The sequence below is a fragment of the Trichomycterus rosablanca genome, chromosome 6, assembly GCF_030014385.1.
Source record: "Trichomycterus rosablanca isolate fTriRos1 chromosome 6, fTriRos1.hap1, whole genome shotgun sequence".
Lineage (NCBI taxonomy): Eukaryota > Metazoa > Chordata > Actinopteri > Siluriformes > Trichomycteridae > Trichomycterus > Trichomycterus rosablanca.
This window is the reverse complement of record NC_085993.1, coordinates 43,305,412-43,331,293: the sequence shown is the minus strand read 5'-3', so window position 1 is coordinate 43,331,293 and position 25,882 is coordinate 43,305,412. Positions and strand designations below refer to the sequence as shown.

At 37.6% G+C, this 25,882-nt stretch overlaps 1 protein-coding gene across 1 annotated transcript in view; it reads right to left on the bottom strand.

The window, feature by feature from the left end:
* Positions 1 to 25,882, bottom strand: part of col7a1 (collagen, type VII, alpha 1) — an 89,169-nt gene that overhangs the window by 15,692 nt on the left and 47,595 nt on the right. Inside the window, exons 62-94 of the mRNA XM_062998143.1 lie at positions 25,653 to 25,697; positions 23,626 to 23,661; positions 23,489 to 23,524; positions 21,439 to 21,543; positions 21,283 to 21,342; positions 21,109 to 21,144; positions 19,573 to 19,608; positions 18,786 to 18,833; positions 18,670 to 18,705; positions 18,452 to 18,583; positions 15,676 to 15,885; positions 15,044 to 15,079; positions 14,916 to 14,960; positions 14,624 to 14,731; positions 14,468 to 14,539; positions 14,335 to 14,379; positions 13,004 to 13,039; positions 11,380 to 11,415; positions 11,254 to 11,298; positions 11,089 to 11,121; positions 10,908 to 10,970; positions 9,942 to 9,977; positions 9,698 to 9,778; positions 9,526 to 9,594; positions 9,342 to 9,377; positions 8,462 to 8,521; positions 5,569 to 5,613; positions 5,450 to 5,485; positions 5,326 to 5,361; positions 5,157 to 5,216; positions 4,044 to 4,169; positions 2,324 to 2,395; positions 50 to 85 (exon numbers count right to left, since the gene is read on the bottom strand). Of these exons, the coding sequence (XP_062854213.1) occupies positions 50 to 85; positions 2,324 to 2,395; positions 4,044 to 4,169; positions 5,157 to 5,216; positions 5,326 to 5,361; positions 5,450 to 5,485; positions 5,569 to 5,613; positions 8,462 to 8,521; positions 9,342 to 9,377; positions 9,526 to 9,594; positions 9,698 to 9,778; positions 9,942 to 9,977; positions 10,908 to 10,970; positions 11,089 to 11,121; positions 11,254 to 11,298; positions 11,380 to 11,415; positions 13,004 to 13,039; positions 14,335 to 14,379; positions 14,468 to 14,539; positions 14,624 to 14,731; positions 14,916 to 14,960; positions 15,044 to 15,079; positions 15,676 to 15,885; positions 18,452 to 18,583; positions 18,670 to 18,705; positions 18,786 to 18,833; positions 19,573 to 19,608; positions 21,109 to 21,144; positions 21,283 to 21,342; positions 21,439 to 21,543; positions 23,489 to 23,524; positions 23,626 to 23,661; positions 25,653 to 25,697 (1,992 nt within the window). The remainder of the gene's footprint in view (positions 1 to 49; positions 86 to 2,323; positions 2,396 to 4,043; positions 4,170 to 5,156; positions 5,217 to 5,325; positions 5,362 to 5,449; positions 5,486 to 5,568; positions 5,614 to 8,461; positions 8,522 to 9,341; positions 9,378 to 9,525; positions 9,595 to 9,697; positions 9,779 to 9,941; positions 9,978 to 10,907; positions 10,971 to 11,088; positions 11,122 to 11,253; positions 11,299 to 11,379; positions 11,416 to 13,003; positions 13,040 to 14,334; positions 14,380 to 14,467; positions 14,540 to 14,623; positions 14,732 to 14,915; positions 14,961 to 15,043; positions 15,080 to 15,675; positions 15,886 to 18,451; positions 18,584 to 18,669; positions 18,706 to 18,785; positions 18,834 to 19,572; positions 19,609 to 21,108; positions 21,145 to 21,282; positions 21,343 to 21,438; positions 21,544 to 23,488; positions 23,525 to 23,625; positions 23,662 to 25,652; positions 25,698 to 25,882) is intronic.

Below are 25,882 nucleotides of genomic sequence, written 5' to 3'. Positions count from 1 at the left end.
TTGCAATATTTCTGTTCAAATGTATTCTATATTAATCGATAATACTTACTTTATCACCCTTCATGCCAGGTGTACCTGCAGTACCCTAATAAACCAGAGGCACAATGTAAATTATGACAAAACAATTTGAAATGCTTTAACCACACACACACACACACACACACACACTATACACTTGAGGACAAAATTATTAGCCCCCCTATGAATTTTAAAGTTATTTTAAAATTTCCCAAAGTCCTTTTATAACAGAGCAAGGATTTTTCAATATAGCATTTCTAAACATACTAGTTTTCTTTAGAAAGCATACATTATTTTTATTTGCTTACTATAACAGAACTATTTGAAAAGAAACAAAAATCACCGGGGTCAATATTATTAGCCCCCTTAAGTACTGACTTTTTTATTGAGCCATAGCACAAACCACTGCTGTGCAATGGTGTGCTTTAACTTTGAAATGATGAAAGCTCATTAAATCAAGTCACAGCTGAGGGTTATCTCCCAATTTACACACAGTATAAAAGCTTCAGTAAGCATTTGAGCTGTCACTTGAGAAAGCATCATGCCAAAAACAAAAGAAATCAGTTTAGACTTGAGAAAAAGAATCATCGATGCTTACAAAGCAGCAGAAGGATATACAAAGTTATCACAGCGTTTCCAAGTGTCAAGAACTGGAGTGAGAAATATTATTAAAAAATTCAAAGAGAACCACACAATACAGAACAAGCCTGGCAGAGGTAGGAAGCACAAGATATCAAAGACCCTGGAAAGAAAACTAGTGAGAGATGTGTCTGAAGACCCAAGAACAACTGCCAAGACACTAGTGAATGACTTAGCCAAGTCAGGAATTATTGTCTCAGAAAAGACAATCACTAGAGCCCTGCACAGGAATGAATTGTGAGGTTGCAGACCAAGAAAAACTCCACTCCTGCAGAAAAGACACCTTCAAGCCAGACTGAAGTACGCTAAGGACAACCTGGAGAAAGATTATGCATACTGGAAGCATGTCCTTTGGTCAGATGAGACAAAAGTAGAGCTCTTTGGCCATAGAGACATTGCTTATGTTTGGAGGAAAAAGGGGGAGGCTTATCACCCAAAGAACACCGTCCCCACAGTGAAACACGGTGGTGGGAGTATTATGCTGTGGGGATGCTTCAGTGCATCTGGACCTGGGAATCTTGTCAAGGTGGAAGGAATCATGAGGAAAGAAGGATATGTGAAGATTTTGAAAGAAAACCTTAAGCAGTCAGCAGCAAAACTTGGTCTGGGTCGTCGCTTTCTCTTCCAACATGACAACGACCCAAAACATACATCGCTCCTGGTGAAGAACTACCTCCAGAAGACCAAAGTGAACGTTATTGACTGGCCTGCACAAAGCCCTGACTTGAATCCCATTGAAAATCTGTGGGGTGAACTGAAGAAGAAGATTCATGCCAGAAGGCCATCAAATCTGGAGGAGCTTGAGAGATTTGCCAAAGAAGAATGGGCTGGGATTCCTCAGGAGATGCGTCAGAGACTTGTTGAAAACTACAGCAAACGACTGCAGGCTGTTATCCAGCAAAAAGGATACACAACTGACTATTAGCATCAGGGAGGCTAATAATTTTGACCGTGGTAGTTTTTGATTTTGTGAAATAATTTCATTTCTGTGGGCAAAGTAAAATGATGTAATCATTCAAAATAAAACTGGGATGTTTGAAAAAGCTGTGTTAAAAGTTATTTGCTCTATTTAACAGTACTTGGGAAATACATTTAAAACAATGAATTTTTCATAGGGGGGCTAATAATTTTGTCCTCAAGTGTATGTACAAAAGTATTAACAAATGCTATTACAATAGAGTGACCTCTATGAGATCTTATAGGCTATAGCAACAGCTGTGAAGCCTTCTTACAAGGCTCTAAATTATGTCTGTGGGAATTTGTGTCCATTCAGTCTAAAGAAGATTTCTATAAATGGGCACTGATGTTGCTCAAGAAAGCTTAAACTGATGCTCCAGTTCATTCCAAATCTGTTCAGTGGGGCTGATGTCAGGGCTCTGTGCAGTTTCATTAAACCAAGCTTTTCTTGCTGTCTTTACATAACTTGCTTTGTGCATTGGGGCACAATAATGCTGAAACAGGAAAGGGCCTTTCCTAAATGTTTCCCTGGTTTTCAGAAAGAATATAATTTAAAGAATATAATTTATTTTATATAACTGATTTATTAATTGTTGTGGCTGAAACACATGAATTAAAAAATTAGAAGTGGTGTCCCAGTACTTTTGTCCATATAGCCCATACATAACTGTACAATCAGATAAAATAAACATATCCACGTTCTACTTACTGGTGGTCCGGGGGGTCCAGGAGTACCAGGTGTCCCTGGGTTTCCTGCTTTGCCTATAAAGCCTTGCAAACCCTTAAACACCAAAATTAATAGTCAAGAATCACCTTGAGAATCACCTCTAAAATCTTCATTTTATTATTTATTTAATGAGCCAGGAAAAGTATGGTTACCCTTAATTTCACTTTTATTTCACCAGACATTTCCCTAAAATATGATATTACATCACAGACTAATATATCACAAAAATAACATGACTACCTGGCATATTTGTGTATTAATGAATATTCATAGATCCTAAAAGGTAAAGCAATGTCTGTACACTTTTAGTATTTGTGAGCAGGAACAATAATTATTCTGATGCACAGCAGTAAAATCTGCTAGCCCACAACCTCTCAGATCTAGGGGACTAAATCTCAGCAGTGCTACTGGCCAGATTGGCACCTACACAAACATGACTGGCTAGGCCTGTGAACAGCCTAGCCATTAAGAAGTGCACTTGTCAGTGTGCTCTCAGTGCCGGTCTCAAGCCTCGAGGAAAAAGCAGGGTTGCATTAGAAAGTGCATTCCTGCACATTCTTGCGTATATAGTAGTATTCTGTATGTTAACTGCATTAATGCGAGAAAGTTGGATTCATGATTTGAATGTGATTTTCTTTCTCTTAAATTCCTTAAAATTGTGAATACAAACAAATGTAATAAGATAATTAATTTAACTGTCTTTTAGGGAACAAATAAAGAGAATATTTAAAAGCCAACAGACATTAAAGAGCTGGTGATCTGTTAACAAGCCAGTCCTTAAATTTTATGCTCTGTGTAGCGAATGTGCAGGAGTCGCCTGAAGTTCTTGTTCTCAAACGCTTGAATTCTACGTTCAGTTTCAGCTGACTCTAAATGTTGTAACTGAAAGTAGAATCCTAGTGTTCGAGAACAAGAACTTCAGGCAACTCCGCTACACCGAGCATAAGACCAACGAATACATCTGGCAGCAAATCACCACACTCGCAGGAAACCAGGAGCCTCTTCTTGCCACTGTGCGACATCGTAAGCCTGCATGGTATGGCCATGTGACCCGCCACGACTCACTGGCTAAGACAATCCTCCAAGGCACAGTGGAAGGTAAACGGCGGAGAAGGCGTCAACGCAAGTCCTGGATTGACAATGTCAAAGTATGGACCGGACAGACCCCTGGCACATTACTGCAAAAAACCGAGGACTGATGTCGCTGATTGCCCTCTCCTGCATGGCACCCCTACGACATCAGTCAAGGGTCTAGCTAACTAACTAATAAGCCAGTACTTCTTAAGGCAAGCTCTAGACATCACTGTCATTATTTTTCAATTTGCAGATCTGAGGTATATCTAAAGGTATTAGGTAAAATTGAAGACTGTGTAATTACTTAAATTAGGATCTGTTTTACGAGTAGACATTTAAATTTTACAATGCATTTTATGCTCCGAGTTTAGCAGTTTCTGATCAATTTTCTGTTGTATCACATGACACTTGACAATACCCATGTCAGTGAACATGAATTTAGTTTCTTTCATTTCTTGTCAAATGATTTCACCATCTTAAAATCATCTTAAAATCTTAAAATGTTTTGTTTGAGTAAATGCATCAGGTGAACAATAAGGCAAAAACAGAGGCATAACTGGATACAGCAGTGGTTTCTATAATAATTACTCAAATCACTGCAGTGGGGATTTTGAGTGTCTTTACAAACCCTGTCTCCGGGAGGTCCTGGAGTTCCTGGCTGGCCTGCTTCACCTCTTTGACCTGCTACTCCTGGTGTTCCTGCTAGACCTTGAGGACCTGGTGATCCAGGAGGGCCTGGAAGACCAGGATCACCCTAAAAAACATATATAAAATGTAAATGTATGAGACATATAAAGTAGTTTTCATGGACATGGCATGAAAATTTAACTATGTGAATAATAAAACTTCTAAGTATTTGTACTTACATATTACTGGTAATTATAAGTTATATTTGAATTCGATGCAACACACTAAAAATGTTGGGACAGGTGTTACATGAAAGTGAAATGTATCATAACTGGGTATAAAAGAAGGATTCATCAAAAGCTCAGTCTTTGCAAGCAAAAATGGGTCGTGGCTTACCAATTTATGAGAGAATTGTCAATTACACAACATAAGATTGTACTTCATTTAGGTCTTTCACCATCTACTGTACATAATATAATGAAAAAGATTCAGGGAATCTGTATTGCAAGGCTGTAAACCACTATTAAATGTGCATGAACTATGAGTCCTCAGATTGCACTGCATGAGAAACTAACAGGCCACTGTTATAAATATAGCCACACTGGAGCTTTAAGTACCTTGTAAAACCTGCTGTCAATGCTGCCATCAAAGTGATGTCTTCTCCCAGTGAGTTCATGGTTATTTTAGCAAGACAATGCCACGTCACAGCCAGCATGAGCTACAACACTGTGGCTTCATAGACACAGAGTGAGTGTGCTTGACTGGTCACCTGAGGTCTCCAATTAAAAATGTATGACGCATTATGAAAAGGAGAATCAGACAGCGGCAACCATAGACTGTTAAGCAGCTGAAGTCTCGTGTCAAGCAGGAATGGGCAAAAAATCCACTTAAAACTGCAACAATTAGGAGTATCCTTAGTGCTTAAATGATGAAAAAGTGTGATGTAACACATCTCAGCCTCTGTCCCACATCTTCTGAGTGTGTTGCAGGTACAAAATTCATTTTTTATATTAACAAAATACAACTGGTCAGTGAAAACACAATTTGGAAGAGAACATTACTCTGTAAAAATATTATAAGAATAAAATAATGTCTTTGTGTAAGTGAAGAAAACCTTTAAGCCAAGGGGTCCAGTTTGTCCTGGAGGGCCAGTTATTCCCAGGCCTGATTCCCCCTAAAACAAGCAAAAGCAGTTTTTAATCTGACATGACTGGATTTATTGAGCTAAAATAATCACAGGCAATCCTATAATTTATGACTGAATAACAGAATTAATGGCATACTTTAGATCCTTTAGGCCCCAGTGGTCCTCTGTCTCCCTGTGAAAGCAGAGTGAGACACAAACATTAAAGCACAACACTTGGATGTTCCTTGGTGCTTTTCTATATACTGTCTGCAGATACTCACATTTTCACCTGCCTCCCCAGGATCGCCTCTTATTCCCTACAGGTCAAGTGCACAACATGATCAATCAATTATTGTGGTGTGTGTGTGAGGGGGATGTGTATTTATATTTTTGCACTTACTTTATCTCCTTTAATGCCGGCTGGTCCCTTGTCTCCTTTAACACCCTGAGAAACAGAGAAGGCATCACTGGTATTAAAATAAAAATACATTACATAAAAAAACAAAACACATCTGACTGTAGAAATCTGATATTCAAATATTTTTACATGTATGTTCATGTGAGTACTTTCATGTGTTTCCTGCAGCCAGGTACTATGAATCAAAACAATGTACATGACATACCCGCTGATAGATAGATAGATAGATAGATGGATAGATGGATAGATGGATGGATGGATGGATGGATGGATGGATGGATGGATGGATGGATGGATGGATGGATAGATAGATAGATAGATAGATAGATCACTTTATTAATCCCAGAGGGAAAGTCAAGTATTACAACAGCTCAAGGTACATCAGAAAAAATAAGTAAAAAGTATTAAGTAAATAAAAGACTCAGTTAAAAATTATTAATTAAATAGGCTCAAGGTGCATAAGAAATATTAAGTATTACAGTACAATGTTGGTAGGAATAAATATATATGCAATATGTAATATAATAGATAAATTACAAAAGTGTCTTGGCATTAAATGTCCAGAGATGTGCAATGACATAAACAGAGTGACAGATCATGCTTCATGAGTCTGTCCTGATAGTCCTGGTATTAACTCAGTGAGCGATAATGTCCCGGCACAGTGGGGATGAGTTATACAGTGAGATCGCTGTTGGTACAAACGATTTCCTGTATCGTTCCTTCTTACAGCGGAGCTGAATGAGTCCGTTACTGAATGTGCTCCAATGTCTGACTAGGAGGTCTTGGAGGGGATGTGATGGATTGTCCAGTATGGAAATGAGTTTGTTTAAAGACCTCCTTTCGACCACCAACTCGAAGCCTTCCAGTGAGCAGCCCAAGACTGAGCCAACCTTCTTGATCAGTTTATTAAGTTTTTTTGCATCTCCCGCTCTGATGCTGCCTCCCCAACACACTGCTGCAAAGAAGACAGCCCCCGCAACAACAGACTGGTAGAAAATAGTCAGCATCTTGCTGCACACATTAAAGGACCTGAGCTTCCTCAGAAAGTAGAGTCTGCTCATCCCTTTCCTGTACACAGCCTCTGTGTTGGCCCTCCAGTCCAGTCTGTTGTCAAGCCAGACACCCAAATACTTGTATGTGTTCACCATTCTGACCCATGATGGTAACAGGGGTGGTCACAGTCCTCTTCCTCCTGAAGTCCATGGACATCTCCTTAGTTTTGGAGATATTCAGGAGCAGATGGTTCCTAACGCACCACTTGCCAAAGCCATCCACAAGGTCCCTGTATTCACCTACCTGTCCATCCCTGATTACTACTCCCTGTATTCATGGGGGGCTACAGCAAATCATTCTGATTTGAATACCTGATTTGGCACAATATTTACACAGGATGCCCTCCCTGACACAACTCTCCTTATTTTATCCGACAAGTGTGGCCACCACAACCCCCATCCCCCTCATGTATAGCCAGTCATGTTTGTGTACATGCCCAACAGGCTGATAGCAGTGGGTTAGCATATTCTACTGCTAGGCCTCCTGAGTGCCCAATTATTCCAATGTATTAAATGTTTGAAATAGACACTGAGGTTGGAAACTTTTTAAATAAATATTTGTCCTTATTTACACTTACTATGATATTAAATGTGATACTGGCCTTTTACCAATAGTATTTTTATTTATTTAATTGTTTTTTAATTTTTTTTTAAATTTTTATTATTATTATTTTTTTAATTTAGCACGTCCAATTTCGTCCCATCTATCATCCTCTCATTAGTGCGGATTCCTGCTCCTGATTGGGGCTGACGAGGCCGTTCCACGCCTCCTCCGAAACGTGCACAGCCAATCGACCGTCTTATCACCCACACTTGACGAGTGTAGCGTGGCAGAGTACTGTGCACGGAGGATCACACACTCCGCCACACCCCCTCCCGTCTCCATACAGGCGCCACCAACCAGCCAGCAGAGGGCGCAACCGCCCCGTTCCTGAGAGAGCATCCCCTACGGTCTCAAGTCCCGCCCCCCACCCGGACAACAGGCCAATCGTTGTCCATAGCCGCCCAGCCTCGACCGTGAAGGCAGAGCTGGATTCGAAACGATGCTCCTTCGAAATCCAGCTCTGGTTGCAGCGCGTGTCTTTTACCGCTGTGCCACCTGAGCGGCTACCAATAGTATTTTAAAACATTTACAAATAACTAAAACACGAAAGGGTTGTAAAATAATTTACTGGCAACTTTAAGGTATTACTATTATTATTATTACTTAGTAAATAGTCACAGTAATTTATTTGTGAATCAGGAAACATACACCGATCAGGCATAACGTTATGACCACCTTCCTGACTGACTGGTCTGCAGCTATGCAGCCCCATACGCAACAAACTGTAATGCACTGTGTATTCTGACACCCTTCCATCAGAACCAGCATTAACTAATTTGAACTACAGTAGCTCGTCTGTTGGATCGGACCACATGGGCCAGCCTTCGCTCCCCACGTGCATCAATGAGCCTTGGCCGCCATGACCCTGTCGCCGGTTTCTCACTGTTCCTTCCTTGGACCACTTTTGATAGATACTGACCACTGCAGACTGAAAACACCCCACAAGAGCTGCAGTTTTGGAGATGCTCTGACCTAGTCGTCTAGCCATCACAATTTGGTCCTTGTCAAACTCGCTCAAATCCTTACGCTTGTCCATTTTTCATGCTTCCAACACATCAACTTTGAGGGTAAAATGTTCACTTGCTGCCTAATATGTCCCACCCACTAACAGGTGCTGTGATGAAGAGATAATCAGTGTTATTCACTTCACCTGTCAGTGGTCATAATGTTTTGCCTAGTCGGTGTATATCATTGTGTAAAGCATAAAAGACAAAATCACCTGTAATCCAGGTAGACCTCTCTCTCCAGCAACACCTGGCAAAGTTTCACCAGAAGGACCCTTCACAATAAAAAAGAAATCACAATAAAATACTGATGTGCACAAATATATTCACATAATTCTTTTATATACTCAGTTTTCTACAGAATTGACTAATTATGCAGATAGCACTTCTGCATTTTTCTTTGTACAAGCACAGACATAAAATGAGGCAAATTATTCTTTAGAAAAAGCATAAAATATCTGCAGTGAAAGACTATCTTTGTGTACTGTACTTTAACAAAAGCCTTTTGTTTGAAAGTCTCAAATACATAGAACAAACCCACTAAATGATCCATTACGCATGATTAGAACTGCCTAAGGCAATATTTTGTTTATGCATTTTCTCCCTTTTTCTCCCGACTTTAGCGCGTCCAATTGCCTGATTGCATTATGCTTCTTCTCCACTGATGCCGATCCCCGCCCTAATTGAGGAGAACGAAACTAACACACGCCCCCTCCGACACGTGTGCAGTAGCCGACTGCATCTTTTCACCTGCACTAGACGAGCTCATATGCGGATCAGCTGTGTGTACGGAGAGCCACACCCTGATCAACGCACTCTTTCCCCGTCTCTGTGCAGATGCCATCAATCAGCCAGCAGAGGTCGTAATTGCATCAGTCATGAGAGAGTCCCTATCCGGCTTCCCACCCTGTATGAACAACGAGCTAATCATTGTTCATGTAGGCACCCAGTTTCGAACCGATGAGTTTGAAATGTCAGCACTGGTGTGCTGGCGTGTTTTACCGCTGCGCCACCTAAGCGCCGCCTATGGCAATAGACTGATGAACATACATGATGTACACCATTCACTACAAAATAAGCGAAGTGGTCACTCACCCTCTCACCCTTTACTCCAGGTGGTCCAGCTACTGCCTATATTACATATAAACAGAGTAGAAAGAGCAGAAAACACAGGGATATTAAGACTGTAGAAGAAATGCAGGTATGTTTCCCAAAGGAATCAGTACACTATAAAAACACACTCCTACAAATGATGCTTTTACATTTTTATTATACATACCTTTCCTGGTGGGCCACTATCTCCTTGCTCTCCTTTTGTTCCTGGGGGGCCCACGGGTCCGGCAATACCCTGTAGACAAAGGAAGGTGAAAAAGTGCAGGAACATGTAGGCTGATTAGGAGCAGGGCAGAAAAAGCTTAAGAGCAGAAATGTTTTCAGATGTTAAAATGTACCTGTTTTCCGGGCAACCCAGGCGTTCCTTCTTTTCCAGGTATACCATCTCTACCAGGGACCCCAGGCTTTCCACTCTCTCCCTACGGCAAACATTTTACATGCAAATTTTGTAATCAGATTGAATCAATCCCAATTGTATGTGGTTGACACACCAAGTTGCAAAACAGCAGGGAATATGAATATGAAGTAATATTCACCCACACAATGTCTGTCTCATGTGTTTATTCATGAATTAAGTCTCACCGTTTGTCCTGGAAGCCCTGGAGGTCCTTGTGGGCCCTATAAAAAGGCTTAGAATTAACATACTAAGAAGTATTCACCTAAAATAAAAGGATACAAATAAAAATATATGTTCCTGGCATTTATAAATCTCATGCTGGACCTCATGAGACTGACTATCTAACAGTTCTAAACACTGATCACCATGAATCAAAATGTATATATACAGTACATGTATATGAGGAACAGTGTAATGGGCCCATCTGCCATATAGATTGGTAAATAAAGTATATAAAGGTCCAGATTACTGACAGTGCTGGTTCATTCAATCAGCAGTCTCTGCACCTCATTAAGCACTTATATGCTGCAGCCATGAGTGAACTATATATAGCGGCTTTCGTTGGCCAGGATGATGGGTTTGTTTCTGCCCAACTTGCTGGTTCTTTTGCTAGCATTCTTTTGATCTTTTTTCCTGGGAATTCAGTCAGTGGCTTAATACTTATTAAAGTTGGCTGCCACGAGCAATCTGCCCTGGATGTAAGCTGCCTCCAGTGGCCTCATAACAGCATTCCCGCCACAAGGTTCATCCTGGATGCAAATACCATCAGATGTTGGAGTGGTTATATTGAGTTATCTGCCTTCAAATGCATTCTTTTTCAAACGCTTGGGTTGTCACTCGCTGGTGGATTGAGTAGCTAGCCTTGGTGGAAATTTGGTTCTAATTCTTTCACACGTCAATTTTACTCCTGCTAACTTTTAGTCCCATTCTTTTCATTGCAAACATCCATCCCTCCAGGCTCTCCTCAACCTGTTCCCTACACTACAAATCACAATGTCATTCGCAAGCATCGTAGTCCATCGTGATTTCTGCCTAACCTTGTCTGTCAACCTGTCTACGACCATTGCAAACAGAAATGGACTGAGAGCTGATACTATATTAAGAGTTCTGGGACAAAATGACAAACTATGAAAAATAGTAATTTATCTTACAATAGCTCCTGGTGTGCCTATAATTCCAGGTAGTCCTCTTATGCCCTGCGATCCGGGAGGGCCCTGTTAAATATAATGACATTTTAATGACTGTACTATTTTAGCATTTTAATAATGCACTTCAGTAGTATTACATGAATGAAGTCAAATCAAATACACTTCACTTAATGTAAAGACTTACTTGAACTCCAATTCCTGCCTCTCCTTGGTCACCCTAAAATTTTACCAGACACACAGTCATATACATACTTTTTTTATATACATTATTCATTTTTGCTCAATTTAACCAAGTCAGGTATTGATGAAGTCAACAGAATCATGGGTTGAATCATGGGTTGACACTGACCTTCACACCAAGTGGTCCAGGAGGTCCATTTGCACCCATTGGCCCCTACAATGATACTCAGAATTAGTAGGAACGCACTTTTGTATGTTGGTGTACTAACATTTGTGCACTGACGTGCATACTTACAGGTAACCCTCGAATGCCTGGTTCTCCAGGATTTCCCTGTGTAATAGACATGTGACAATCAGCACACATACACAAAGACAAAGCTATTAGCAACACTATAGTAACACTAGTGCTGTGCATGCTCAGAATTACATAAACACACATTTACACACATACATGCAAACGCAACTCTAAGGTCTTTTATAGCTGTGATTAAAGACACCTATATAAGGTGTTTTTAATCCCATAAGAGGACACATATATAACAGTGCATGTAAATACATGTACATACTGTATATCTGCCTTTTAATAAGGCAGCATGCTTATCTTTCAAATCAAGTGTTATGAATAGTTATTTTATCAAGAAGCACAGAGAAATGCCACTTTCTTTTGTTTGCTTAGCTTAGACTCTATAGACCTGCACTTCAGTGATTTGCAAAAAAAAAAATGGCTTTACATAATTTATCATTTATGACTTTTTTGTAGTAGTATTAAGGTATAGAAAAAACTACTTTTATATGGACCTGATTGTAATTAGTAAAACTATTTTAACTATTTAAACTTAAATTTGTACACTAGTTCCAAATACAATATAAAATGCTTCTTTTGGTTTTGAAGGCCCTGCATGGTGGCCCCCACCTATATATTTTCCCTCTAGCCATTACTACCTGTGCGCACTCTCCGGAACTTTCTATCTTCCCTTAAGTTACGTACCATCAGAGATAAGCTTTTAGCGAGCTGTCTGAAGACTGAAGCTAATGCATCCACGCTAAAAATAGTGATTTTTGGTGTTCGAAATAGTAATTACACCATTAGTTTAGGATGCATTTTGACATTTGTTCCTATTTTGGTAAGAGTACTGATCTGGTAATCTGAAAATCACTGGTTGAAACTCCACCACAGCCAAGTTGCAGCTGCTGGGTCCCTGAGCAAAACCCTTAAGCCTCATTTGCTCAAACTGTTATCACAACTATTGACAAGTTGTAAATGAACAAATGAAAGCATTTGTTAAATGCCATAAATATAAAAAATATATATTTGATTTTATAAATGTTTAAATCTTAAAACCTAAAAACGATTGTATTATTGGGTTACAGTTAGGTGGCTTGGTGACAGTTGGCAGTGGAAGGGCTCATAATTACAACTTGAATAATCATATAACAGTAATCTAATAAATTATTAGTGTACATGTACTTACAGGTACTAGTAAAATAACTACAAATAACACATTGAAAACACACAAACACACATACACACACACTAAGCATACATGTACAGTAAACTGACACCGCTAGACATATATATGGGTCAAAGACTAAATTTGACTACTTTACTGTTAAGGCTGGTGCTTTAACAGAAAATTACGAAAAGTGCATTATATATTTAATTCTTACTTATCTCAGTGTTCACAGAAGCAGTAACACATTCAATTAGAAAGAAAATTAAAGTGCAATATTGTTGCATATATAAGCTACATTTTATCATTCTAATTTCACACTGAACACTTAAAACCATTTAAAAAGTACAAATAATCTTTGCCATGTTTCCGGTAAAAGTCTTTGACCCATAAACAGACAGACTCAGACATTGCCCCTTACCCACTACAAAGCATATCAGCCAACAAATGCAGCCAGAGAAAACCTACCGGTCTGCCCAGCACTCCTGGGAACCCAGGCAAGCCCTACAGAAAACGGGTTGAGAGACATACAGGGAAAAGAAATACAGCAAGGAACAGTGACAGTTAAAGATCAGTGAATTGTGAAAAAGTCAGGCAGACAGTGGAATGACAAGGAGTGACAGTAGATGGGGGTGTGATTGGGGGAGACAGAAAGATGAGCTGTTAGAAGCAATGCTGTATCGGTTATTTTCTACAGTTTGTTTTAGGTCTCAGCCAAGCAAAAACAGCTCTAGTAGACTCCTGCAGATCTCGCAGCCAGACTCCCCCAGACCCCCTACACTAACACACCCCGGATCGGCTGCAGAGTTGGGTAAATGTTACTCACAGCTGGGCCTGGTAGACCAGATGACCCCCTTAAACCCTGCTCCAGAGGGGAATAAATAAAGATGTAAGTGTGTCTCAGCTCTCCTCATCAGTCTACTTTCCACTATACCTTTACATATTTAATATTACTGTTTCTGTTACCCCTCAATGTGGTCACTTTAACAGTCATTGCAACACAACACTAACATGTAATGAAAAATAATCTACTGCTGTGATTGTATAGAACAAGGCAGGTGCTAGGCTATATCAAACAAAGCTCCACAGTTCAAAATATGGTTCATAACTAATTACATATTACATGACTGGATGTGTTTTCTGGGTGAGAGGAACAGCAATTGCATTTCCCTTATGAAGACTCCCCCAGTCCAGTCAATCCCAGTCCCAGTCAATCCTGCACATCTGTGCATTTAATAGTGGGTTGAAAGTCTAACTCAAAGAAGTTTAGCCTGGCCAATGACAGTGATTGAGCAACAGCTTGTAAAATGTGGTTGGCTGGCTGTCCATGTTTTAAAGGAGGCATGTGCTAGTCTCACTTTATAATACTTATGAATGCTGTGTGATAGGGGACTTGGAAAGCAGGTGGGCAAATAAATAGGGGTGAGTTTCACCCAATGAATCAGACCCACCACGATCCTGACCGGGATGACTGGTGGTGAATACTAAGCCTTCACTTTGCCACTTACCTGGTACAGTTTTTGGAATCTGGACCTCATATCATATGGCTGTAAATGCCTAAGATAGACTACTAAAAAGCATGTTACAATATCTTAAAACCCCCTTTCTTGGGTGAAAATCAGAAACCTACTGTTAATCAGTTAAAATACTCTTAACAATTACAGCATTCATAGCTTTATAATCAAACAACAAATATTTTCATTTAAATAAAATTAATTCCATAATTAAATTGATGTTATGCATAATACAAATTTATCTTTTGCAGTGAGGCGCAAAGGTATAAAACAAGTAAACCTCACCGGCTTTCCATCCAGTCCAGGTTTTCCAGCTTCTCCTGTTAACCCCTAAACATATAACATTATCACCATAACATACAAACAGCAGCATAGCTGTCTGTCAAATCAGCCTCATTTTAGGATTCTAAACACTTACAGGAGAGCCATCTCTGCCCTTTTCCCCGGTCTCCCCTCTCTCTCCCTTCTCTCCACGAACACCTGCAAAACCCTAAATGATAAAGAATGATGATTAATCATTAGAGAAATGTGTATGCATACACACACACAATGTTACACACACAAAAGTACATACCCGATCTCCCTTAGGCCCAGGAAGCCCTGGCACTCCATCCTCTCCCTTATTACCCTGAGGGCCTGGCAGACCCCGTGGACCAGGCATGGTTTGAACGATTGAGTCACCCTAGAATACGCAACACAGTACACATTTACATTTAGTCACTTGGCAGATGCTTTTATCCCTAGTGAGTGACAGGTTGGTAGAGGTGAAGCTTGAATCCATAACATTTCTATAATTAGTCCTGTACTTTAATCTATTTACCACCACAAACATGATGTAGTAAATATTCAGTTTCAATTGTTTTTACCTTAGGTCCAGGGGGTCCTGCTACACCAGTGACTCCAGATTTACCCTTAAAAGAGGTGAAATGTGAAATCGAATGCATAAACAGCTGTCAGTGAAGATTTGAGTGGTTTAAAAATGATCAGTACTCACAGAATCTCCTTTGTCTCCTTTTTCTCCTCTTTCTCCCTATAAAAATCCAAATGAAGTTAAAACTTAATGTGTTAAAAATCCACATCTTTACCTTTAATGAGTTCAATTCTGATTAAATATAATTGGCATTTTTACCCAATCTGCACTTATTTAACCACATGAATAAAGTGAACACTCTCATTTGCAAGTATTTGGACCTTTTGTTGAATAGTTTAAAAAAAAAAATGCTGCAAGACTTGAATACGTCTCTCAAACTTTCAACACCTGGATAAGTGCAGTTTAACCCATTCTCCATGGCAGATCATGCTCAATCAGATTCTTTATCTGCCACTGAGAGGCACTCACATAGCATAATTTATACCATGCTATCCTTACTTTACTGTAAGGACAGTATTATCAGGTGATGTGCAGTGTTTTCTGCCAGACATAGTGTTTGCTGTATGTAGTTTTTTTGTTCTTGTGTTCAGGCTGTAGTCACAGCAAACCTGAACATTTAGCCAAATTACACTGACCTGGATGTTTAACAGTCCATTATTCTATTAAATTTAAGCATGTTCTGGTGGTCAATTGTAAAAACACATTTTAAACATAAAATCAATAAAACTCAATAAAAGCTAATAAATGTTCTTTACCTTATCTCCAGGTCTACCAGCCTCTCCGAGTTCTCCAGCTCGTCCTGGTACACCTGGAATGCCAGGTTTGCCAGGCTCCCCTGCCTGTCCAGAAGGACCCTCCTGGCCCCTTTCTCCTATAGCCCTTCCCATGGGGCCCTGGGGACCTGGAGACCCCTTGTCACCCTGATCACCTTTCAGACCTCGCTCACCTGGTAAGCCTCGAGCACCCTTAGAGCAAGAGAAAAAAGTAGTAAAACAGGATTACAATGAGAGCAAGCTAAAACGCTGAGATTTAAGGAGAAAAACTGTACAAAAATGTAAAACCTTACTTTGTAAGCCAGGAAAGTACAGAATAAAACAAAAGAGACAAATCAGAATGTGAATAAACTTTGTCTCTGATGGTCTATAGACAGTAAAACTCCAGAAGTAAAACTGCTAGTCATTAATGCCTCTGATGAATTCATTTTAATCATATTGTTTAAACAAACAAGCTTGACACTGAACACTATTTAGATCCACCACCTTGGATTTAAAAGATTTACTTTGCTGACCAGCTATCATTTATCAATTAGACTTAACACAGTGAAAATGAAGAACAAAACTAAAACTGTCATATAAAACAATACATGGACACAAACTACACTACACACAGTGTTACAAAAACATAAAGCAAGCAGCACTTTTTGCTGTGGAAACTGATTTGATGACTTGATTTGATATGTCATAAAATCCATGATTCATTGCCATATTGCAAGTTTCATTTTATATACTATTAAATAAGGTTTATCAGGTATGTTTGGTTTAATTTTCATAATGTTTCATTTAAATATTTGCTCAAGTGTTTGCAGACAAATTATGTGTAAAATTTAATTTGGAAACCAGAGATGCTAAAAAAGTGGGCAGTCATTATTATCAGTTCAGAACCACATCACCATGGACAGTTCCTGAGGACCACTCAGTTCCTACTACTCACCACTGCACAGGCCAGTAAAAGTGCAACAGAAGCATAACAGTCATGCAGCATACAGCCACAAAGAAACTACAGTGATACCTTGAAACTCAACGTCAATTGGTTCTGGGAGTGGCGTTGAGTTTAAAAGGCGTTGAGATTAAGGTATTTTTTTGTATGGGAAGCCTGTTAATGAGTTTCATGGTACCGTGGAACTGCGTATATTTTAGGCTAATGTAAAATGATGGGGTTGTTTTTGACACTTACATACTGAAAATAACACAAATATAATATAAAAACACTGAAATACAATAAAAAAAGAGTTATAAATCAATCAAAAATACAATAAAACCTGCTCTTTAGCTTTACTTCTTTATTGTTTCCTTATGCTTCTTAATTAGTGGAGAGAACAAATAAGAGGTTTAGTGTTTCTATGTCATTCTTTTAATACATTAAGTTCCTTTTTTTAAACGATAATCGTTTAGACTCTCTAAATGCATGACATTTTACCCCACCGCTCAAGTTAAAGCAGCAGTTGCAAACACATTGAGTTTAAGGGTACACATTTCTTGATGAAGGGCGTTGAGTTTCAAAGATTTTGAGTTTAGAGGACGTTGAGTTACAAGGTACCACTTAATTTGTATGCTTCTACTCTTTTTATAAAAATACATGCTCATACACACACACAAACACATGTTAACATGCAAACAAATCCAAAAAGTATAAATCCTATTTTTTAACCACAGTTATTGCATAGAAATTGAAAAAGAACTGAACTTTTCATTCAGCTTCAATAAAGACAGACACAATGTGAAGTCAACTGTTACACCAAACATCCAATTCTTGTAAAGGTAATGTTGCTAGCTGTGAGAAAAGCCTGCAGATAACCTTCCCCCCACTGCAAAACTTTATTTTCTACCAGAACAGAAGTGGTAGAAATTTTCAAAAACTGTTAGGTAGTGAATTTTTTAAGAAGTGGGAATCTTATATTATTTTCAGCCAGTCCAGTTTGCATTGGATGGCCTTTTTTTTCAATACATGAACTTTTTTTTTTAACCATATTGTGTAGTTATGGAATAATTAGATTATGTTTAATATCACCTGAATATTAGTTTTATGCTGTTTTGTGCATTAAATCCTTAGTTATATTGTGGTTGAGATGTGTCTGGGAGTCTAAAGTACAGAGATAAGCAACATGTCTGTCATTAAGCTGTTATAAGAAAATAAGAAACAACAGTTAAAACAGAATGGAGGTTCCAAAGTCCAACACCCAATGTATTGTGACTAGAGCAATATAAAGAGAGAGGACACAGCTCTGTTTCTTGTTCTTCAGCTATTCCACTTCTGTAAGAACCCACGATCATCTATCATCTCATCTTATTTTCCCATGACAGTGTATAAACTCAGGTTGTTTATACACATTAATATAATCAGGTTGTTAATAATAATAATAATAATAATAATAATATTATTATCTAAATGAACGTGTGTGAAAATTAAAATAGAAAAACAAACACTATTCATGGCACTGTATATAAATAATTTGAATATAAATTTTACATGCTCTGTGTCTGTGGATTTGTAAATCTTATCCAAGATCACTGATAACAGGTGTGCCAGAACAATTTTAGTTTCCAACAGGCTTTATCTCATGTGACCTTCCCCTCAAATGATTGGTATACTCACTTTATTAAAATTCAATAAAACTACATGTGCCCATAACAGAAATAAACAGTGTCCACTCAAGTGAATATTTTGTCAATGTAAAATGATTTTTCATGCCCATCATTTACAAACACACACACACACACACACACACACACACACACACACACAAACACTTACATCTGCACCAGACGGGCCTGGAGCTCCTCCATCTCCTTTCTCTCCTTTTTGTCCTTTATCCGTTCTCTTTGAAAAGTCAGGTATCTGCAGTATTATGTCCTTCTTTTCCAGCACCGCCTGCAGATCCCTAATCTAAACAAAACAAGAACTTCTTACATCTGCTCTACAAGCACTGCATTTATAAAGCACTGGCATTTCATTGTTAATCTTCTGAATACCTCAATGTTATTATCTGAAAGTGCTCTCTTCACATCCTGAAACAGAAAAAGGAAGAATATTCTTATTGTGACTGGTTTGCCAACTAAAATGTGGGGTTGAGTGAGTGTATACTTACTGCAGCGGTTCCTGGTTTTCCAGGTGATCCATCTTCTCCTGGATCTCCCTGACAAGTACAACAAATAAAATAAATACATAAATTTAAAAAAGCAGACAAAGCAAATCCATGACACAATAAGGTTTTACTTTGTAGCAGATTAGATTTTGCATCTTAAATCTACACTTAATTACCCATTATGATTAAAACAATTTAAGTATTCAGACACTTTGACTTGGCACTCCAACTTGTGTGCATCCTGTTTGCTTTAATACTTGGACATAGTTTGGAAAGGCACACACCGGCTCTACAAGGGGGCTTCAATTGTCAGAACAGAAAGCAAGCAAAGGAACTGTCTGTTGACCCCCATGATCAAAATGAGGAAAGGTACAGATCAGGGCAAGAATATAAAGCAATATTTACGGCTTTGAACATAATAATTCAACATAATAATTATGAAAAAAGCATGGCAGAACCTTCCAACTTTCTAGAGTTGAACATCTGGCCAAATTGAACTTGCCCTTAATTGGCCCAGTCATAGCCCAGACTCAAACCCTATAACACATCTGTAAAAAGACCTGACAATGGCAGTTCACAGACTCTTGGTGACCAGATCTGGGATAGAGAGTGGGATAGACTGCCCAAAAATAGGTGTGCAAAGTTTTTAGAGACGTATTCAAGAAGTTGTTGTAATTGCTACCAAAGGGGTTCAAATTTAGAAGTAGATTGATGAGTAAAATGAGAAATATATCCATTCAAATTCAAAACATAAAGCATACAAATAATAAAAGGGTCTAATAGAACATACCTGATCTCCCTTTGTGCCTGGTACACCTCTCTCCCCCTATAAAAAGTAGGTGTGAGTTATTTATTCATTTAGAGCAACATACACAATAGGTGACTTAAGTCTTGTGTGTTTGCGAGGTTTTTCTCAATAGAAATTCCAGGACATGAGAATCTAAAACCATATTTACCAGGGCATTTTCACATTCATTAAAATGATCGTTGTCATTAATTTTAATGAAAACAATGCATTGCAAATGCAAGAGTATTTATAAAGGGAAGTTTGATGTGAAATTTTTAAACATGCATACCCTGGCATGACCACTTTTTTAGAAACACACAGCCTTAGGCATGTAATTATTTAATTAACCAGTCATGTGGCAGTGGCACAGTGTATAAAATTATACAGACACAGGTCATTGTCATGTCAAACATCAACATGAGAAAAAAAAATGTCATCTGAATGACTTTGTGGCATGCTTGTTGGTGTCAGAAAGGGCTGATTTCTTGTTAGTTTGTAGAACTTACACACAATGTTGGATAAAAACAGTCTAAGCTGACAGGGAGGCATAATAAAGAATTAGGAATAAGATATAAAACTGTAGTCTTGATTATAAAACAAAAAACAAATGTACTATTTCAGTAGGTTAAAAGCATAGATGGTCCACCTTAAAATTACAATAGCAAAAATACCCCTTTGAGCAATTTTTAAACTATATATAATGATGTGTGCACTAGTAGGTACATACTAGGGATGCAAATTTTGCCAATGTCTTTTAGCTGATAAACAACTGTCATACAACAATTAACTGATACAGTCAACAATTAACTGATAAACAAAAAGCTTACCCTATCAGAATATAAAGCACATCACTGAGCTTCATATGAATAAGTCTTAATGCCTTATTTAATAAACAGTGTAACAGTGAATGTGGCAGTAATGTAGAACAGTAAGATGAATATAAATACAGTGAGCAGAACCAGTTCAGTATCAGTAGTAAACAGTTCAAAACAAGCACTAACGAAACATCAGAACTAATCCTAATAAATAAATATGCAGTCAGTATATTAAAGCTTTTCCTGACAGTATTAGTGTAGATATTATAAGTATAAGATGATAAGCAGAGTGTTACCTTCATACTAAAGCATTATGCAAAATATCCTCATTATTACACACAGATCCACATGTTTAACATGCAGTCAGCCTCCATAGTGACCTAAAATCATTTCTGTTTGTAATTTGAATTCCTAGTAGATTATTTATACAATATTTAACTGCATTAAAATTCCAAATCAAACACTCAACACAGACATGCAGATGAACACAAAACTGACGCGTGGGCACAGAGGGTAGGTATGAAGGTGTGTTTCGCTCCAACAGACTGTAGCTGCACTCTCAAATGAAATCAAGCAGCAATTAACCAATTAATATCCAACATCCCTAATTTATACTACATGTATGGAACTAAACAGCATACAGAGGCTATGAACTCAAGCTATCCTTTGCTAACCTAATGCAAATATTACACCCAGGGAAAGGAGAATAAAAATCCTAACTTACTCTTGATCCAGGATCGCCTGGAATTCCTGGTGATCCCTGAAAGAATAATGTAATAAAACTATAAAAATGTAGAAGTAGTTCTGTTTTTGATCATACATTTTAAGTAATTGGTTATACTTTTAAGATTGCTAAATTAATGGAATCTACAAAAGACTGTGGTGTACTTGTACTCACTGGGACTCCTTGAGGCCCTTGGGGCCCTTGAATAGGATCAGCTCCTTTAATATATATCACCTGCAAGTAAGGAGCAAAAAGAAAGAGATGTTAAGGCCAGCAAAAATTGTAGAGCATTGATGCTTTGATCTCTCACAGACACATATACACACACACCTGTCCTGGTGGTCCAATGTTACCTGGGACCCCTGGGGATCCAGGCTGCCCAGTTGGTCCAGTGGGTCCTGAAGGGCCACGATCCCCCTTCAGCCCGTCTTGACCCTGACAAAGAGAAAAAAGAGATAAAGGAATGCATATTGTTTTAAATCATGGGACATACCATTGCACTTGGAATGGACACAGCTGTGGAAGTTTTTCCACAAGTTTACTGACTCCACTACTGTAAATGGCTTCCATAATTACATTCATTTACATGTTTATGGGCGAATTATTTGTTTATCTTTTGTGAAGATGTGTCACATTGCACTGTATTACACCAGTCATACGGTGAATGTGTCGCATTAATGGAACATTATTAATGTTAGTTTTTTTCTAGTTTCTGTTAGGTTCCCTAAGTTTCAAGATTCAAGATTAACTTTATTGTCATTTCACATTTCAAACTAAATTACGAGCATTTGGTTAATCCTAAAAACACTGCAGATTTAAAATATAGAGCATATATAAAATGAAGGATATAAAAATGTAAAAGACTGAAATAGGTATATTAAAAGTTACATATATTAATATTAATTCACATGCCAAGATTTGCACATAGTGGTTATTACAAATGGTTACTGCATAGCTATGAGTAGTGCACATGTAAAAAAATTCACATAGTGATAATTACACGTGATTATTGCACATTGCACATTATTGCACATTATGATATCGCGCATTAAGTTATTGCACATTACAATATTGTATATTAGATTTTGCACAAATGGTTTAATCTGCATCAGTATTTGGTTATTTTGTTCTGTTCAGGAGTCTAATGGCAGTCGGGTAAAAGCTATTCCTAAATCGGACCGTATTGCAGTGTAGACTACTGTACCTTTTACCCGAGGGCAAAAAGGTAAACACATTGTGACAGGGATGAGTGGAGTCACTGATGATGCTCCTGACTTTCGACAGGAGTAATTTGTATCTTATGTCGTTTTTAGGTTTAAATCATTGCTTGTGTTTTAGATTTATGATGATCAATTTTCCATGTTTGACCTGCTTGTGTTGTATTCCCCACTGTGAACACTATTTTAAATATTTAAAATAATCTGATGTATGTAAAAAATAATAATAAAAAAAAAAAAATCATTTTAACGAAATATAAATATTAGGGCAGGGGATTTTGAAACATGAAAAGTTTAAGACTGATAGATTTTGACAGTTCAATTTGGCAGTTGGGAATTTGTGTCTAAAAGCAGACAGTAAACATCCAAACATACAAATTTCCCCCTGTGGGATAATAAAAGGCTATCTTATCTTATCCTCCTTCAAACACATCAATTTGACAAATTATTTGAAAGAACGAGGTAGTTGACTTCCCGTGTTTTGAAAAAAACATGTGCTAATTTTCACCCCAGGTTGGTAATTGTTCTACCCATGATGCATCATAATTAGCAGCAGGAAGTGGGCAAATACTAAAAATAAAAATAATGTGGAAATAATATATTCCCATATTTAACATTGCTGACACATTTCTGCAGTGTAATGCCAACTTACAAGTCAGGATCTACAGTGGAATAGGTTACAAATGTGCAGAAGATGAGTTGTAATGTGATCTAGCCTGCAATGTCACTGGAAGAGTGATAAGGGTAATTGCCAGAAACAAGAGAAATGACAAAAAGCACTTAGTCTATCCATTAATATTAGAGCGGCACGAAAGTATGTACCTAAAAGCATTTGCCTCAAAATTGCATCACCCCCACCAATCTAAACTGTTGACAAGACAGACTGGTTCCATGATTGTATGCAGTTCATGGCAAGTTCTGACCCCACCATCTGCAAGTCACAGCAGGAATTTAGAATGAATCAGATCAGGTAACATTTTTCCAATCTAACTGTCCAGGTTTTGTGGCCCTGTGCTCAATATAGTGTTCAATGCATTTTTTAAATCTGTTAAAAGGGCAGAGACTAGCAGAAATCCAGGTTGGGCACACTTTTAAAGTCAAGTAAAGAGAAACCATAAGTGAATGTTCAAAGACAGAGTCAATGTTCAAAGAAAATGACTTACATCTCTGCCTGGAGAGCCAGATTCTCCCTTGTCACCCTGTAGACACACACAGCCAAGACATGATCAAACTATCTAATCTATCTATCTACACTCAATAATTACAAAACCTAAGCTAAAATTAAAAACACTTTTCTTACCTTCCTGCCATCCTCCCCAGGGACGCCATCTTCACCCTATTTTTTTTTTGAAGAACATGATTAATTTAACAAGCAATTCCATTATAAATATGTTTTCTTACACCTGTAATGACAATTTGACTTTTTTTATTTTTTATTTTATTTTATTTATTTATGAACAATGTTTTTCTGCAAAAGTTTTTCATTTGAGAGCAGAGTGTTTCTTTGTGCTGTTTGACACCATTTTTATTTACCTTTCAGCGTGAACACACAGTTATTTCTGTTTTTTTTATTCTCTTCAGCATTGCATGGTATTCTTGATATGATCTTTTCAAGACATCTATTGAGTAGCAAAATAGTCCAACAATTTTGCTTTGTTAATAAATACACAAGGGTTCATTTACTCTTGATAAAAAAATCATTCATATTATCTCAGAAATAGTGCTGCTTTAGAATTAAATTAGATTGATCATCGGTCTTGTAATTATAGTCAAAACTGCTGATTATTTAAGCTCAGTTACAATTTAGTACGATGGTTAATGCTCTCATTATGAAAGATTTAATGGACTCATTAGGTAAAAGTGTGTTCACTCAGCTGGACGAAGTGCAGCATGATGATAATTTCATGGTGATGATTCTCATACAGAAATTCACATGAAAGCAGAACCAATAAAGTACTTGCAGGGTAAGACAGCAATGTAGCTGTTTTATTATTAAAAATGTTTTAATGTATTTTAAGAACATTGATTTGAGGCTTTTTTCAGATTCTTTTTTGCACTATCCCAAAAGCAGCTTAGTTGCACAATGCAAATTTAACACAACATCTGACATCTACAAAGTCTTTGCAAAATAATAGATAAAAAGTGCATGTCTTTATTATTATGGTTTCAATTATTTAATGTAAATGTATTATAATTTATTCAGGATTTGAATATTCTATTCTAATTTTTTGATGCACCTGTAAATGTAGCTGCATACATAAATCACAGGACACTTGTGTGGATCTAAAATCCACACAACTTTACAACACAACTTGTGTATATCAGATTAATCATCAATGTTCTTTGTCAGTATAATAAACATTCATTTATATGTATTTACCTTACTCATTTATCAGCTTACCTGGCTAAGAAAATACATAAATGTTTAACATTTAATTTATTTTTATAATTTATAATGCCGGGTGCCACCCTGCGTCTACACAGACATGATTGGCTATGTCTGAAGAAGGAGGTGGCTGAAGCCCTGCATTCTAGTGTCACCTGTGCAGGGTATTCTGTTTTAAACCCTGTGTTATACGGTGTAACCAGATCTTGCGTGACCCCAAACAGGATAAAGTGGTTGATGAAAATGAAAATCTATAATGCTCACTGTCATTAGTTTATCATTATCTTTTTTAAATTACACTTTTAATGCTTTTCATACCTTGATTTCAGTCAGTCAGCTGTTTTACTGTGAGAATGTCTGTATATGTGCTGTTTCTTTTTTAATTATAAAAAAGTATTAAATGTTAAGCACTTTAAAATAACTTGTGTGCAACTTGAAATAGAAAGTCATTTAAAGTAATCACTTTACTAAATGCCTGGCTCTGGGAGCAGATCATTTTCACACACCTCACAGTAGAGTTCACATCTGAAACATTGTTAGATGAAGCAGTGATCAGTTCCAGAGAGTGCCTCTGAGCTTAAAAACTACTTTCACACTCAACTAAATAGATATAAAGCTCTCTGTTCAATAAGACTCAGGCCTGTAACAATAGTATGAGTGCAAGAATGATAGAGACTGTTAATACTTGGATTAGAGCTCTACCCTCAAAGTAAAATTATGTTGTGCAAGTGCAAAGGATTTGAGGTTGATTTTCCATAAAAAAATCATTTATGGAACTCTTATGGAAATTTATAAATACTTATGTTGGTAGTTTTTGTGTTAAAGAGATAGATGTAACAGGAGGTAACAGATGTAATACCATAAGAATTTAAATGTATTGTGATGTTAATATATTGATATAATGATGTTTTGTTATTTTCACAACTTCAATTAAAACTTACAGTCTTTCCTGGAGGTCCAGACTTTCCATCATCACCTGGTTTACCCTAAAACAAAACAAACTAGTTTTAAGTTGGTGATGCTTAAGCCCACTGTTGAATGCCCTTCATTATTTGCAGTGTTGTTCTACATATATTTCACATGTATGTAAGAAGCATTTTAGAAATAATTTTTTTGTGAATTAGCTTAATATCACCTTGAAAAAAATAACTGAAGTAAAAAAAAAAACCCT